Consider the following 15,226-nt stretch of genomic DNA (forward strand, 5'->3'; position numbering starts at 1 on the left):
GTGTGGCCTCCCGGTGTTCTTCCCAGCATGTCATTTAGGAAATAAAGTTAAATGTACTTGGAAAACAAAAAATATGAGTATCATTTTATTTTTAGTAGTTACACAGTTGATACTAGTTCAGTTGTAGAAAAATGAAAACATCCAAATGAAAATGATTTTTATAAATTATTCATAACTCTAACTGGAGAAGATAACTAATATTTTAGAATAAATTCATTAAAGTATTTGGGGAAAAATGAATATTCCTTTTTTTTTTTCACTAGATAGTATATTGAAAGTCAGTTCTCCAACCTGATTTTGAAAGGTTGAATAGTATCCCAGCATGTAGCATGTCAGAATTTACCAAACACCACTAAAGTGGGATATTTGTTGCAAATTTCTGTTGATATAAGCTGCACTCTGAATTAAAGTGACATCCCTGCATTTAAGTGTTTTTGCACATTATTAGTCATTTCCATGTACAATCTTTCTGGAACAAAAAACTTATTTTCAGAGTTTTTTAAACTTTTTGCTCAGTTGCTTTGCATAATAGGCTGCCTGACAGTTCAGGACTTCAGGATTCACACATGTAAATTTTTGAAATTCATCATAATCTTTACCTATTTTTGTTTGTTTTGTTTTGTGTTTAGAATCCTAGAAGGTCATCTTTAGTCTGGCATTTAGCAGTTCCCTATGTGGTGTTTTTCCCCTTGGTTTTGTTTTTGTTTGTTGTTTTTGGGTGCTGGGTGTGGAACCCAGGGCCTCCTCCATGCTAGGCAAGTGCTCCACCACTGAGCTACACCCCTGGTCCTCTGGGTTTGTACGTGTGGGGTTACTTTTCATCTGATTCTTTTATCATGTTCTACACAGGTTTTTCATATTCAATCTCAGGTTTTTTATTCTTCCTAGTGCTTGCTTTTTTTATTTGAATTTCAAACCCTCAGAGTTGAACCAGAGATTAATTTTTAGGGGTTATGGAAAAACATCTATATATATGGTGTTTTTTAGCCTTTATTTTTAAGATTTAATTTTTTTTACTGGAAAACTTTTCTGATCAAAGGTGAATGATATGCAGATTCAGATTACAGAACTAGTATAGCTGAGGTTGAGACCAACTGGTGTTCAAAAGCCTCTATTAAGTAATTGCCATAGGCTATGGATTGTGTCTTATCTGGGAAACAAAGACACTCAGACCTTATTTTGTCCAGTAGTATATTGACTTTCTTCCATTAAGCCTTAAGGTATTATGTAGATTTTTGGGAATGCTATGCAAACTGCTGATTCCACCAAAGGATAGCAAAAGAGAAAAAAGGGAAAAGGTCTTCCAGGTCTTCTTCATGATGTATAAGGAGAACTGACACAATCACAGATTGCGAGTTACTCTAAATTAGAAGTAGAACCCAGAGCCTTGGGCATGCAAGGCAGGCACTCTACCAACTGAGCTGTATCCCCAGCCCTGTTTGTTACTTTTGATAGAGCAGATTCATAAAGTTCTGAGGTTGTAAATTTATCTTAGTCTGTAAGGCCCCATTGTTTAGTTTTACAGTTAGAAGGGGATTTAGGTTTTATTGCAAATTTTTGGATGTTCCAAGCTGTCTAAAATTTTTTAAATGCAAAGGTAATGTTTAATATTAAATATGAAGTTATGAAATGAAGAATAGTCAAATTTTCAAACTTGCAGTGGAAAAAATTCAAGAGAATATTTTCTCTCTGTCTCCAGTTCAAGGATTTTGTTTGTTTGTTGTGTTTTTGTTTGGTTTTATCAATAGTTAAGACATCCTTAAGTGTCTAGTGGCAGGTTTGCATGATACATAATTCTTTAAAAGTAATCATGTACCCAGGACCCATGGCACACACCTGTAATCTCAGCAACTCGGAGGGCTGAGGGGAGGCTGAGGCAAGAGGATTGCAAGTTCGAGGCCAGCCTGAGCAACTTAATGAAACCCCAAGCAATTTAGTGAGACCCTGTTTCAAAATAAGAAATAAAAAGGGCTGATGATGTGGCTCAGTAGTAAAGTTCCTCTGGGTTCAATTCCTATACCCCCCCCCAAAAATTTAATATTGTGTGTGTGATAGTGTTAAATGTATCTTTTGCTAATGTTATTTGTTACTTTCATTTGCATTTAAATGCTTTTATTACAGCTGGGCCAGGTGGGCCTGTAATCCAGCAGCTTAAGAGGCTGAGGCAGGAGGATTGCGAGTTCAAAGCCAGCCTCAGCAAAAGTGAGGTGCTAAGCAACTCAGTGAGACCGTCTCTAGGTCAAATACAAAAGATGGCTGGGGATGTGACTCAGTGGTCAAGTGCCCCTGGGTTCAATCCTTGGTACCAAAAATAAATGAATAAATGTTTTTATTAAATTTCTCAAGTGGATATTAAATATATTTTTATACTTTTCCAGTGATTCCACAGAATATCCCAACATGGAGTCTGATATCCGTTCTTGGGAATCATTTCTTTCTAATGTTACAAAAGAAATTGAGAAAGCAAAAGTAAGTTATAAAAAACATTTTATAATTCTGTCAAAATCCTTATGATGATTATAGTTCTTAGGAGACTGGTGTCATATTTAAACCATTTCTGTTTTGAATTGTTAATAATAATATTGCATTTTTGTTTAACTTATGAATTTTTTATGCAATTAATGCTATTTTCTTAATTCATTATCTTGGGGCTGAGGATGTAGGATGGTAGAGCATGTGCCTAGCATGCCAAAGTCCTGGGTTCAATCAAAAAGAAATAACAAAAATAAGGAAATTATCTCCAACTCTGCCCCTGATTGATAAGATTAGATATTTGATAAGGCTTTAGAGCATTCTAGTTAATGAGTTCTTATTTTGAATAACTTTTCTTGAAAAAAAAAATTGTCTTAATACTTTACATCTCATTTATTTCTTGGGAAAACCGTTGACCATTTGTAATGATAGTAAGAAAAAAAGTATTAACTGGAAATTGTGATTTTCTCTTGGAATTTATTAGAAACACTTCACATTTTCCCTTTCACCCACAGTCTCAGTTTGAAGATCAAATTAAGGCCATTAAGAATGGTTCTCGGCTCAGTGAGCTTTCTAAAGTGCAGATTTCTGAACTTTCATTTCCTGCCTGTAACAGCGTAAGTCGGTTGCATCTTTTTTTTTCCTTTCCCTGAAACAAAACATAATGAACCACAGTTTCTTTTTTAAAGGGCCAAAGTTGTTTGTTGTTATTGTTTTCTAGGAATGGGATGAATTAACGATTGCCTTAATGTTTTCATTTTTGGTGCCACTGATTAACCTTTTAGTCTTTAAACATTCTTATATAAATAGATGAGTCTTCTACATTTGCACATTGGCACAGGACTAAGGCAAACACTGTTGGTCCCTGTTTCTTCTTCACTTTGATGTACTGTAGCCTATTGCCATTCTTTATTCTAGATGTTGGTGTGTGTGATGTGTATATACATGCTAGCATTTGAACAGATAGTGCAGAGTAGCAAGCAAGCCCTCTCTTCTGTACCATCTGGGTTTATTGTCATTTCTAGATACTTGGAAGTATAAAACTAAAATCTAAAATGCTTTAGATTGATGCTTCTTCATAAAATGATGCTTCTTCATCAAATATGGAATAAAATGCTGTACCTGAGACATGCAAGACTTTGTTGATCTAGCATACCATAGTTTACTGCTAATTTGAGGTTGTTATGAATCTTTTGAATACTAGTGATTGCCATACCTTGTCTTTGCACTTTAAAATAGCCCAGTAAAGAAAAGCATTACTTGTATTTTGTGGACTTTATGATATGACTAAGCCTGATGTCACTTTATCGTATTCTGGGGTACATCTGAAATTTGACCACAGAGATGTTTTGTGAATACTAATGGAAATGAATCAGACCCAAAGGAGGTTGGACCATAGGAATTTAAAGTCTTGAGATGATTAGAGACGGATTTCAGTATGTTTGAGCTTGGCATTGAAATCCTAAAGATGGGGAAGACTGTTTTCCCCAGCACAAAAAGTGTCTTCCTGCTGTTGCCTGACCTTTGCCTGAGATGCTGAGACCAGGATGGTGTTCCTCTCATCTCACCTTCACCTGGATGCTTATTCGGGGGCTGCCCTCTTGGCCTTTCCCCCGTGGCCCTTCTGCATGTTCATTGTATCTCCTGTACTGGTTCCTTTAGTCAGTGTGGTCTTAAATGTCTGAAGGGTAAAAAAGGTATGTCCACCTTGAACTAAATAAAATATTGTATTGAGATCCAAACTTTTTTCTCTTCATTGAACTGAATAAGAAATAGATTTATTTTGGATTGAAAATCACTTCTCATTTATAGTTCTCCAGGTTTTTATAGCAGATATGGAGAGAAAAATCTGTGGATTCCAATATACTATTTTACTATTAAATTGTAATTCTAGTTCATGTAATTTTATAAATACACAAAAGAATTTTCATATCCAAAATTCTGGAAGTTTAGTTTGCTAGGAACTAGCTCGATAAAGGACCCTAAAACCCTTTGCTTTGTGTCTCTTTTCTCCCTCAGTCATTTGGTGGGAGTTTAGTGGTTATCAAGATTAGATGTGGGCTGGGCCTCAGAGTGCTCATGGACTTGAAGAAAGACCTTACGTTCAGCTACAGGCAGAGCACACTGAGGGTTTTCAGAGCAGGGCACTGTAGTGGCAGAAATCAGGAGCACCATCCTTGTCTAGAGGTGTAGGTCCCCATGACACAGATCTAGAGGAAGAACAGACGGCTGAAGGAGTTGAGGGGATGGACTTTTGGGGAAGGGAGGATGTTGTGACGCGTTCCAGGTGGAAGAAACAGCGTATTTGGTGGCTAGATAAAAAAGTGGGACAGGGCGACATAATCCTTTCATAGCTATAAAGTAAGCGTACTTTAACCAAGGGGCCTGTAGAGTGTGTGGCCGTAGCCGGGGCCAAGATAGGAGAGCAGTGCTGAAGCCATGCTGTGCAGTGTGGCTATTGCCTCGGGTCACTAGGAAGCCAATCCAAGTTTCACGTAGGGAATACTGTCAGCTCTGTACTTTATGAAGGTGAACCGAATGGCGGTGTGGAGAAGTGGGCGTGAGGGACTGGAGTGATTTCCACTGGCTGGCTAGTCACTTACTACCATCAGCCACGTCTAGATGAGGGGTCGACGTAGGGGTGGAGGGAAGAGAGCCAAATGGGAGAGGGATTTAGGAGGAGCAGATTAAAGAGTTGTGCCCAGCTCAAGACTAGGGCAGAGTGTGTGAACACAGGGAGTCCAGGGTGGGCCCGAGCCCGAGGGGAAGAACAGCCTAGTGCGACTGCACTGGGGCTGGTTTTGAACACATTTGGGTCAGAGTCATCCATGTGGATCTGTAGACATGGATCTCAGGAAAATATTCTAGACTGGAAACGGAAAAGTGGGTATTAATTAGAAGGGCGCATTGTCACTGAGGCCTAGAGGATGTGAAATGGCCTGGGAGTGGATAGCATGCGGCAGTCGGCCTCAGGTGACATCAGAGGGAGCATCCACACTTAGCATGGGCGGAGGCTAAGAGCCACAAGGTCAGGCTGAGCACCTTGCTGGAGGAGCCAGCAGAGCAGAGCCAAAGGGCGAATCTGGAGAAAGGAGTGGTGGCTGACACCCTAGACGTCCCTGTGACTCCGCTGGGTGGAGACACCTTTGGAGAACATTGGGACAGGCTTTGATCAGTCAACCAAGTTCAGCTAAGGAGGAGAGAAGTGTTGGAGTACAGACTGAAGGAGGTCTGTTAGGCAGGTGAGATGTTCCCATTTAAGCAGCTTTTCTGATTTTATAGGAAAAAAGTATAGTATGGAGAATTATGTAGAAGTCAGAAATCTTTCCTTGTTTTAAAAACTACCAAGTTATGATCAGCAATTCTTTTAAGACAAAAATAGTATTGTATTCAGGTTTCCTATATCATAGTCATGCATCATCATCAGTCTCTGTCCTTGCAAGTTTCTCCTCTTAAGGCGAGTCCTAAGTGACCAGCTCCTATGGTGTATCTCTCACAGATTCATCCTGAGTTTCCCACTGAACCTGCAAGCCAGGATGATCAAGGGCCTGGGACAGTTGTAAACAGTGCAACTGGAGCAGTTAGGGACTTTGTTCTGTTCTCCCCTGGTGATTGCCCAGAAACGTCTCCTGAACCATCACCTGGATTGCCCTCTGGTCAAACTGAAGTTGCTCAGCCATCAGAGCATACAAGGACCAGCCAGACAATTCCATCGGAACAAAGCCCTGAGGCAGATCAGAAACTACCTGTTCCTGCAGAACGTGCTACTCGTTCAAGCCAGTCTCCAAAAAAGCCATTCAACAGTATTATTGAGCACCTGTCTGTGATATTCCCATGGTACAGCAGGTATGAATATAAAACATTTATGATTGTTAAACTTCGTTGAACTGATGTTTCCTGATCAAATAAAATCAAGGCCGACTAGGGGCTAACATGGAAAAAACCTGCATAATTGTTTTACTCATCAGGATGGGTGCTACTTTTCTTTCTTTTTATAAACATAGAATGAAGGTTTTCTTTTCTTATTTTCTTTTTCATAGTGCTAGGGACAAACCCACACCTCACACATGCTAGATCAGAGCTCTACCACCCCTAGCCCTCAAATAAAATTTTAAATATGCATATCTAGATTGAAAACATTGAGCATTGGTAATCAGTACTCAACAGAATCTATCGATTTGCTAAGATTTTTATGAGATCCATAACACTCTCCAATGCTAGTTGTTATGAAATTGGTAAATTAGTTGTAAAATAATAGTTTTATGTCTTTTGGGGGAAGATAGATCACATATAATCACATATAGCAAAGAACACAACAACAACTTACACCTGGTAGACAGTACCTCTGATTTGTTAGAGGTGCAAGGTTGAAAAGACTAGATTGAATTTGACACTAAATGAGGAATATGTACATATTACAGAGGATCCTTGTGAGAATGGAGAAGAGATTCTCATACCTGGGTCGACAAGAGCCAGGTGTAAGTGGGGTTGGGGATGGTTGCTAGCATTTCAGTGGCTCCAGGTTGGGGCAAGAAGGGAAAAGGTAAGGCTCAGTGGGTAGTTCAGAAGAGAGGACTTCACACAGAGAGAATGACCTCTGCACCTGCCTTGTTATTTCTCCTTCTCTGACAATGTTATTTGGAAACAAAGTCATCATTAGTGATTGGCTAATATTAATGTTTTACACTCTCAGTGGAACCCTGCCCACTTGAAAAGAAGTCTATTTTGTCTACACTTGGGCATATTTTGCTCTGAGTTTAACAAACATTGTAAGTTTTTTCAATAACAGTTCTCATGCCAGTTGTAAAAATATTCAAGTTGTAATTACCAGAAGTACCCTACAAATAAAATTGTGTACAGTCTTGATTAAATTTGGCAGAGTTTAAAAAAAAAATCAAACAAAAATGTGTTCTGATTTTCTAAATGCTAAAATGTTTGGGGCATTAGTGGTGCAACTATCAAGTTCTCATTGACTGATGGTGCCCTCTTCCCATTTGATGGCACTTGAGAAACATTCAGGCTTTGAAGGCTGATTTGTTAGGGATTTTTGAAGAGAGGAAATCTACGAAGTTAGTGTTTTCTTGGATAGAAAGAGATCTTATTAATTTCAAGTCAGAAACTTGGGATATTTGATCATGCAGTGATTTTTCATAAACTAATGATGTAGTTAGCTATACAAAGTCATTTTTCTAAAATAAGAAAGCCTATCCCAAGTAGAACGAGAAGATATACTGTTACTTTGTAATTCTACTGAAACAAATATTTTAAAATAATATGGAAAATTTCACGACTTGGAAAGAGTGATTCTGCCTTAAAATAGTTGTTTTTAATGCATAGTTATTATTATTCTATGGCCTACAAATTACTTTTTTATACATTTATTTTTTCTGGTTGGACTTTTGGGGTAATACTGGCATACAGTAGAAAACTTGACTTTCTGTTGTCATGTATCACTTACTTTCCCTTTCAGCACCGAGCTTGCTGGCTTTATTAAAAAGGTTCGAAACAAAAACAAAAACTTACTCTCGGGATTGAGTATTGATGAAATCGTCCAAAGAGTGACAGATCGCATTGTAGAAGAAGAGAAAAGGAGAAAGGTATTTCATCCAGCTGCAGTAACATGATCCACTTCACCCTTACTTATTGGTAACATGCGAGAATTATTTTTTAAAAATGCTTCAAACCAAAATATAGAGAACAGTTTACTGAGGAAAGAAAAGGTGACCAAACTTTAAGTACCTAAGCTGAACTTGGCCTCCTCTGTGCCCTCCCACCTCAACCCCCTTGTTATCTCCGCAGCCAAACCCAGGAAAGGGCAAGAGTACATCTGAGGCCAGCTCTGCTGCTTCTGTGAGCCAGTCCTCCCAGGGCCCACTCTCAATGATTGTTGGACCATCGCTGAAAACCAAAGGGCAGAAAACAGAAGATGTCCCCATGAGTGTCGTATGTATAACTGTGTGACTAGTTTTGCTTTTTAATGAAGAACAAGAAGGAAACAATTTTTAATCCATGATTTAGCACCATTCTTTTCACTTATAGATCACTTTATTGGATGCTAAAATTAGAAACCAAATTTTTTTGTATTTGAAGGTGTCCAATTTGAACAGCAGTGAGTGGTTCTGAGGAATGCCCAGGACCCAGAGCAGGGAAAAAGCCCTACACACAAACTGACTGCACTGATGTTCCTGCAGATGGGCAATATGTTGATTTTTTTTTTTTTTGGGGGGGGGGTGGGTACCAAGGGTAATATTTGGATTAGTTGAAAAAAAAAAACTTTAAATAATTTTATTCTTCATAACCATGGGCTTTGAAATCAGACTGGGTTGCATCACTTCACATCACGGAGCCCAGGTAATGTCTGGTCTGCCCAGACTATTGCTGGATGAAATAATCAGGTCAGCCTGGTACTTAAGAAAGGCTGGTTGCTGCCCTTCACCTCTTCCCCCGTGTGCCTGGGAAGGGCATGCTGGAATGGGCTAAATGCGCCTGAAATTTGACACACTGATTTAAGTTGTTTCTTCTCCTTTTAAACAGTAAGAGTCATTCACATTTACATGGAAAATTTTATAAAATGCTATTAGAACTATGTCTGAGTTGAAAAGGCCTTGTAATTGTCGGTATTTTATAATGAGGAAATCAAATGCAGCTTGCCAGCATTCACTGGAGCGAAGGCATAGATGTAGCTCAGACTGTGCCTTTTGAATAAGTGAGCAGTGTATCATTCCTAGTTCTTTTCACACTGACCACCTGATGCCAGAGACCTGGTAGGGACTGCATGTGGTTGTAAGAGGGGCCATCAACTGTGTGGCTCAGGTAGCGGGGCTGGGATTGAATTCTGGTGTGAAGCACGTTTCCCTGTTTCTCCAACTGTGGTAGCAGAGTATAGAGTACATTGAAAGTCATAGCCCCATAATGGTCTCAGCAGGGGTCAGCAATACAAGATTGCAGAGTACCAGCCTGTTAACTTGAGCTTGCAGTGAGTCATTTCATGAACTTGTTTTATATTTGCTGTACATTTTTGCTTTCCACTACCCCTTGGAGACTTACACATCACATACACTCAGCTCCCAGAAGGTGTCATCCCCAACCTTATCCTAGTAAGAGAGCTTTACAAGCACATGGGGTGTTCACCTGGAGTCCCCCCTTTTCCCAGGGGTTCTCATGTGTCACGTGCTCTGTGACCTGTTAGCCAGGCAGGATTCCCAACAGGGCATTCCCATCCATGTGCATGTGTGTTATGACATCCCCACCTTAAGAAAGACTCGAACGAGAGCTCTCCTTCTGCTTCATGGTCAATGTTGATAATAATTAAGTTGTAAAAGCCAATTTATTTAAACCTTATCAAATTATATGAGAAACAAAAATGTATATTTAAACTGGGACTTAACTTGATAATTGTGGATAGTTTTTGAAAAATTTAAAAGTTTGTTTTATATATTTTTACATTACAAAAGTAATACATACTTACAATAGAAAATAAAAATACAAGGGGCATGTTAAAAACCTTAAAGCTGGGGCTGGGGTTGTGGCTCAGTGGCAGAGCGCTTGCCTAGCAAGTGTGAGGCACTGGGTTTGAGTCTCAGCACGGCATGTAAATAAGTAAATAAAGGGCTGGGGAGATAGCTCAGTCAGTAGAGTGCTTGCCTTGCAAGCACAAGACCCTGGGTTCGATCCCCAGCACTGCAAAAAAAAAAAAAAAAAAAAAAAAAAAAAAAGTAAATAAAATAAAGGTCCATCAACAACTAATAAAAATATGAAAAAAAAAAAAAACTTAAAGCTGAGCAATGTGGGGCATACCTATAATCCCAGTCACTTTGGAGACTAAGACAGGAAAATCACAAGTTCAAGTTCTCTATCGCAAGACCCTATTTGAAAAAAAAACAAGAACTCTAAAATCTACCTTCTAGCTAGTATTATCACATTAATATATATTTTTCTAAACTCTTCTATATGTATGTGTGAATTTAGTCAAAACCAAATATTTAAGTCATACTTTTTAGTTCTTTGGGGAGATTTCATTTTTTTTTATTGTGGTTTTAATTTTTACTCAGAAATATACTGTGTTCCTCTTTCTACACTAGCAAATTGTCAAGTCATCTATATATTTTCCCACTTTCAACTTTGCAAAGTGAGTTGGAGAGGCCTTCCCTTGCCCTTCCCCAGGACTTACACCTCCCTTTCTTTCCTGATCCTTGAGTCACGAACAGCAGTAGAGCAATGTGAACCTTTGTTCTGCCTAGTCTGCCCCATTCTCTGGGCCCTGCCAGAACCTAGGGAAAGAGCAGGACCCCACATAGTAGTTCAGAATCTACACAGCCTTTAGGTGATGTCTGCAGCTCAATTCCTGGAGCTTACCCCCACTGCCTGCACTGTCTGCTTCAGTCAGTCACTCTTAGGATGTTTTCGGAACACCAGTTGGGGCGAGTTTCCTTACCAGCCACTGAAAGTCATTTCCTGCCTTCAGAGTGCTCACAGTTAAGAGGCAAGTTAGAGTAGAAACTGTTGCAGTGTGGGCTAAGTTCTGTGAGCTGTAGGGAGAACTCTGTGCTTGGTGGCTTAAGTGTCACTTGGGGTATGCTGTCACCTAGAAAATGCTGCCTGTGCTCACCAGACTGTGAGCTGTTGGAGGCCAAAAACTGACACTCATCTGTTTCCAGCGTCCCACACAGTTCCTGACTGAGTGTTAGTTGGCCGAGCCATCTGTTTCGAAATGCACTACTATTCCACGTTCATAGAAACCTTAGAAAATGTAAAGAAAAATATCAAATCTCCTTGGTCAAGGGGTGACCCTATTAATATTTTGATATCAGATTCTTTTCTAGGCATCTCTGTGGACACACATTCTCTGTTTTTAAATAATTGAATTACATGATAAAGACTGCTGTATAACCTACATTTATTCAGTGATTTGTTCTGACCAGTTTTCTGTGTCAGAGATTATGGTGTTCCATCATGATGTTAACTGGCCACATGATAGTCTGTTGTGTAGATTTGTCATAATTTAAGTCCCTGTTATATAATTAGATGAATAATTAATTTGTAATATCAAGTTAATACCACACTTCATGTAGGCTACGGGATAAATAGGCACTAGTAATATTTCACCAGGGAATCTATTCATTGTAAAAACCAATTTTCCCTCTGAGAAAATTAGAAATTTAGAAGGATACTTTTGTTTTTATATTTTTATGTTTTTTTCTTAAGAAATGCTATTTAAAAACAAGTTGTTTCTTCATTCTGCTCAGCCATAATTTACCACCCTTTGTGACAAAAATGTTTGAAAGCCACTCATCATGAGTCATGAAAAACTCATGTCATAAAAAGAAATTTATTTAATCTTTATTTTTCAAACATGTTTGTTTCCACAGGTACTAGATGCAGATTCCTGTGAAATATGCCATGAGGTGTTCAAATCAAAAAATGTGCGTGTGCTAAAATGTGGTCACAAGTTTCACAAAGGGGTAAGAATTCTCTTTGATCATCTTTTGTCATGCATTGTGACTGCCAACTGTTTTGAAAATAAAAAAGGAATTTTTTTCTTAAGCATCAGTACTTATAATTCCAAATGAATTTCTTCGTAAGCCTACGCATGTCTCTGTTCATTCCGTTTTGTAAAGATTGGTGCTGAAGAAGCAGGAGAACCTGGGCCAGGGGTTTGTGCAGCTCTGCAGACTGTACTTTGTGTGATCGTGTCATGGGTGGAGAAGAGCTGACTCCATTTAGCTTATACATAGGTTCTGAGATTCAAAGCACTGAGTTCCTTGAAAAATGGTTCCTTATTCGACTAAACGAATAAACAGCGCAGCACATTATCAACCTAGGGTACTGTATAAAGGTGGTTAACATTTTAAAAGAGAAAACCTAGTTGGGTCCCATGTGCCTGACTGTGAGCAGTTGTCCTGCGGGCCGAGGCAGATGCGGGCTCTGCCATGCTCACTTTTTCATCCTCGAGGAAGGGATGAATGCAGAATACTCGCTAACGGTGATGAGAAAGCTCGCAGAGTCTCGCGCTGTCTTACTCCTCCAGAGAGGGCATCCTGGCCTGGCTCTCAAGTTTCCATGCAACTCAGCCATCTGGCAGCAGCAGGCTGGCCAGGAGCAACAGGGAGCGTGGCACACGGGCTGCCGGGATGTTTAAGAACCAAGACCGTGCAGAGGAATGGGCTCAGATTTGGGTTGGCCTTGAAAATGCCAACCCTCCGCAAGACAGGGCAGCGGTGCTGAAGAACTGAGATGGAGCCAGGTGTGGGAGGGCAGGGCGCCCCTGAGGCCATGTGGGAGGCCATACCTGAAGCAGCCTTATTTCTTCTGTGGTTTTATCCACACTCCTGGCCTGCGCAGGCATTACTGTCCCTGAGTGTTGGGCAGCACTAGGCCCTGTCAGACTTGCAGGTGACATTAGCCATGCCTGCCAGGGTCCAGCAGTGCAGGGGAACTAAGGCCCCCACAGGGTCCTGAGGGCGCTGGCTGATTTCGTTTTCTCCTTTTCAGTGCTTTAAGCAGTGGCTTAAAGGACAGAGTGTTTGCCCTGCCTGTCGTGATGGTGACCTGTCAGAAGAGTAGCCTGTGTCTGCCTTCCAGGACTGGCCAGCTGGGACCGCCTTCCTGTGGCTCTAGGTAGTCACTCTTCACTAAAGCGTCACTCTCCCAACACACTGAGTTGAAATAATGATAATCCCTACCTTCAGTATGAAAAGAAAACCTCTGAAGAATCTCTGGCATTCTGTGTCCCACAAAGCTAATCAGTGGAAATCTTTAATTCAGTTGCTATTAGGTAATTTCCCCACTCTGATTAAACACTTCAGTGACAGCCAACTAGTGGCTTATGAAACGATGTGTCTTTGCATTCTTCCATTGTTAGGGCTGGTGTGGAGGAGCTCTGTGAGACGGGGGCTTCTTTTGGGAAGAATTGTGAGCACCTCAGAGCAGTTTAAATATAAGAATTCTTAACCTAGTTAAGTGCCCAGATTCCCCTTTTATGTTTGAAATGTATTTTCTAGTAGCTCTACAAGAGAGATGATACTGACCTTTAAAATTTTTTATAAGATTCGGTATTCTGAAAATATGCCTACATTTTCCTTCAAAGATGCTACATTTTAAAAATGGGCTTAAACAAGTCACATTTTAATAATTTGTACTTAATGTTAAAAATCGGCTGATATGGACCAAAAAGATTCACATTTCCTCTTTATGAAATCTCATATGCTTTTGATTTTTCTTTTTATTAGTTTTCCCATGTATTTTCTCCCTCCATATGATAGTAGGGATTGAATCCTGGGCCTCACAAATGCTAGGCAAGCACACTCTCTACCACTGGGCCACATCCCCAACCACTCCATAGTTTTTTTTTTTTTTTAATCTTTTAAAGATAGAATCTGATTTTTGAAAATTCAATTACAAAACGCTTTTTTATTAGTTATCAGCCAAGACTTTCTTACCCCTAAAATCAAGGCCATGTATTCAATGTATCAACCCCACATTGAACTCGTTCTTAGAATATGCTGCTGTTGTCATTAGCAGTACTTGGCTTTCTTTGTGAGTCAGTCAGCAAGTGCTTGGATGTCTACATAGCTCGGTGCTGAGCACACACGGGCGCTTTGTAGACTAGTCACCATCGTTCTCTTTCCTTACCCACCCCAAAAGAGAAACTTGTGTAATTAGGCAATCCTGCGGTGTCTGTGTTAAAACTGTCTTGTGTTTGACATTCGTGTAGAGTAATGCATGCAATCTTGTACTGTGGCCTAAGAACAAAACTGTAACTGCATTAGGAACTACTTAGATCTTTTAGTGACCTATGGACAGTGGTACATTCGGAAACATGAATCCTGGACACATTCCACTTCTCAAACATAAGGGATCAAAAAGTGACTTTCAGTGTGTTCTTCGTTCTACTGTAAACTCAGTCATGAGTCTGGGCAGATTAGGTCACCTTCCTCTGCCTGTGCTCCATGTGAGTTGTGATGTCTTAGTGACGTAGTCCATGTAAGCCCCCTCCTAACTCTGAAGCATTCTCCATGGTGGTCCGTAAAACACTTCGTATTCACAGTTGAGAGCTGCACATATTAAAATATACAGGGGTCAGTTTGTAGCAGCTGGTACAAAGGAGAAGAGCAGCTATAGAGTGAGAGAATGTATTCTGTCCTTAACTTCAGAGCCTCGTGATCACGCCATACATCTGTCCATTAACTGTCAATAAAGAGCATCCTAAAAGACCAGCAGCATACTGTCATTCTTGCCTGTTCTCTCTTGGATAATGTTAAAATGCATTCTACATGACAATTCAGGACCTCCGTGCCATGCTAACATTTTTAAAGTGACTTCATTTGGAAAAAACAGCCATCCCACATCTTGGCCAAGTATCTTTGAGTATTTTAGAGCCTGGTTCAAAACCCTCCTTTGTGCCTAAATAAAGCTTGACAAACTCAAGTTCACAAGATTGACTATTTAAATTTGTGAATTGAACTTTTATACAGAGATATTAAATAGTTCACTGTTTTAGGCTAAGAGATTTTTCATGTGAATAAAATACATGTAAGGACCCTGAAGATAATTGCTTTTTTTTTGGAGGCATATTCAGAGAATTATCAGTACATATTTTTAATCTGGTAGCATTTAATTCAGAATAATGTATAACTTAGAACAATGGTTATTCTTTTAAAAATTAAATTATTTTTCTCTACTGAACTGCTTAATCTGTTAAGAGTAGTGAATAATCCAATATGAATTTGAAGCGGTGCCCAGCAACATAAAATGT

The 15,226-nt window shown here is 39.6% G+C and overlaps 1 protein-coding gene across 11 annotated transcripts in view; it reads left to right on the top strand.

The window, feature by feature from the left end:
• The window catches only part of Ttc3 (tetratricopeptide repeat domain 3), a 104,195-nt gene extending 89,508 nt beyond the window's left edge, over positions 1–14,687 (top strand). For all 11 annotated transcript variants that reach the window (XM_047564526.1, XM_047564519.1, XM_047564520.1 and 8 more), the window contains 7 exons: positions 2,379–2,469; positions 2,988–3,089; positions 5,972–6,318; positions 7,943–8,069; positions 8,272–8,415; positions 11,841–11,933; positions 12,964–14,687. In XM_047564526.1, the coding sequence (XP_047420482.1) occupies positions 2,379–2,469; positions 2,988–3,089; positions 5,972–6,318; positions 7,943–8,069; positions 8,272–8,415; positions 11,841–11,933; positions 12,964–13,035 (976 nt within the window). In that variant the 3' untranslated portion in view covers positions 13,036–14,687. The remainder of the gene's footprint in view (positions 1–2,378; positions 2,470–2,987; positions 3,090–5,971; positions 6,319–7,942; positions 8,070–8,271; positions 8,416–11,840; positions 11,934–12,963) is intronic.
• Positions 14,688–15,226: the final 539 nt, after the last annotated feature.

This window comes from Sciurus carolinensis, chromosome 9, assembly GCF_902686445.1.
Source record: "Sciurus carolinensis chromosome 9, mSciCar1.2, whole genome shotgun sequence".
NCBI classification, from domain to species: Eukaryota; Metazoa; Chordata; class Mammalia; order Rodentia; family Sciuridae; genus Sciurus; species Sciurus carolinensis.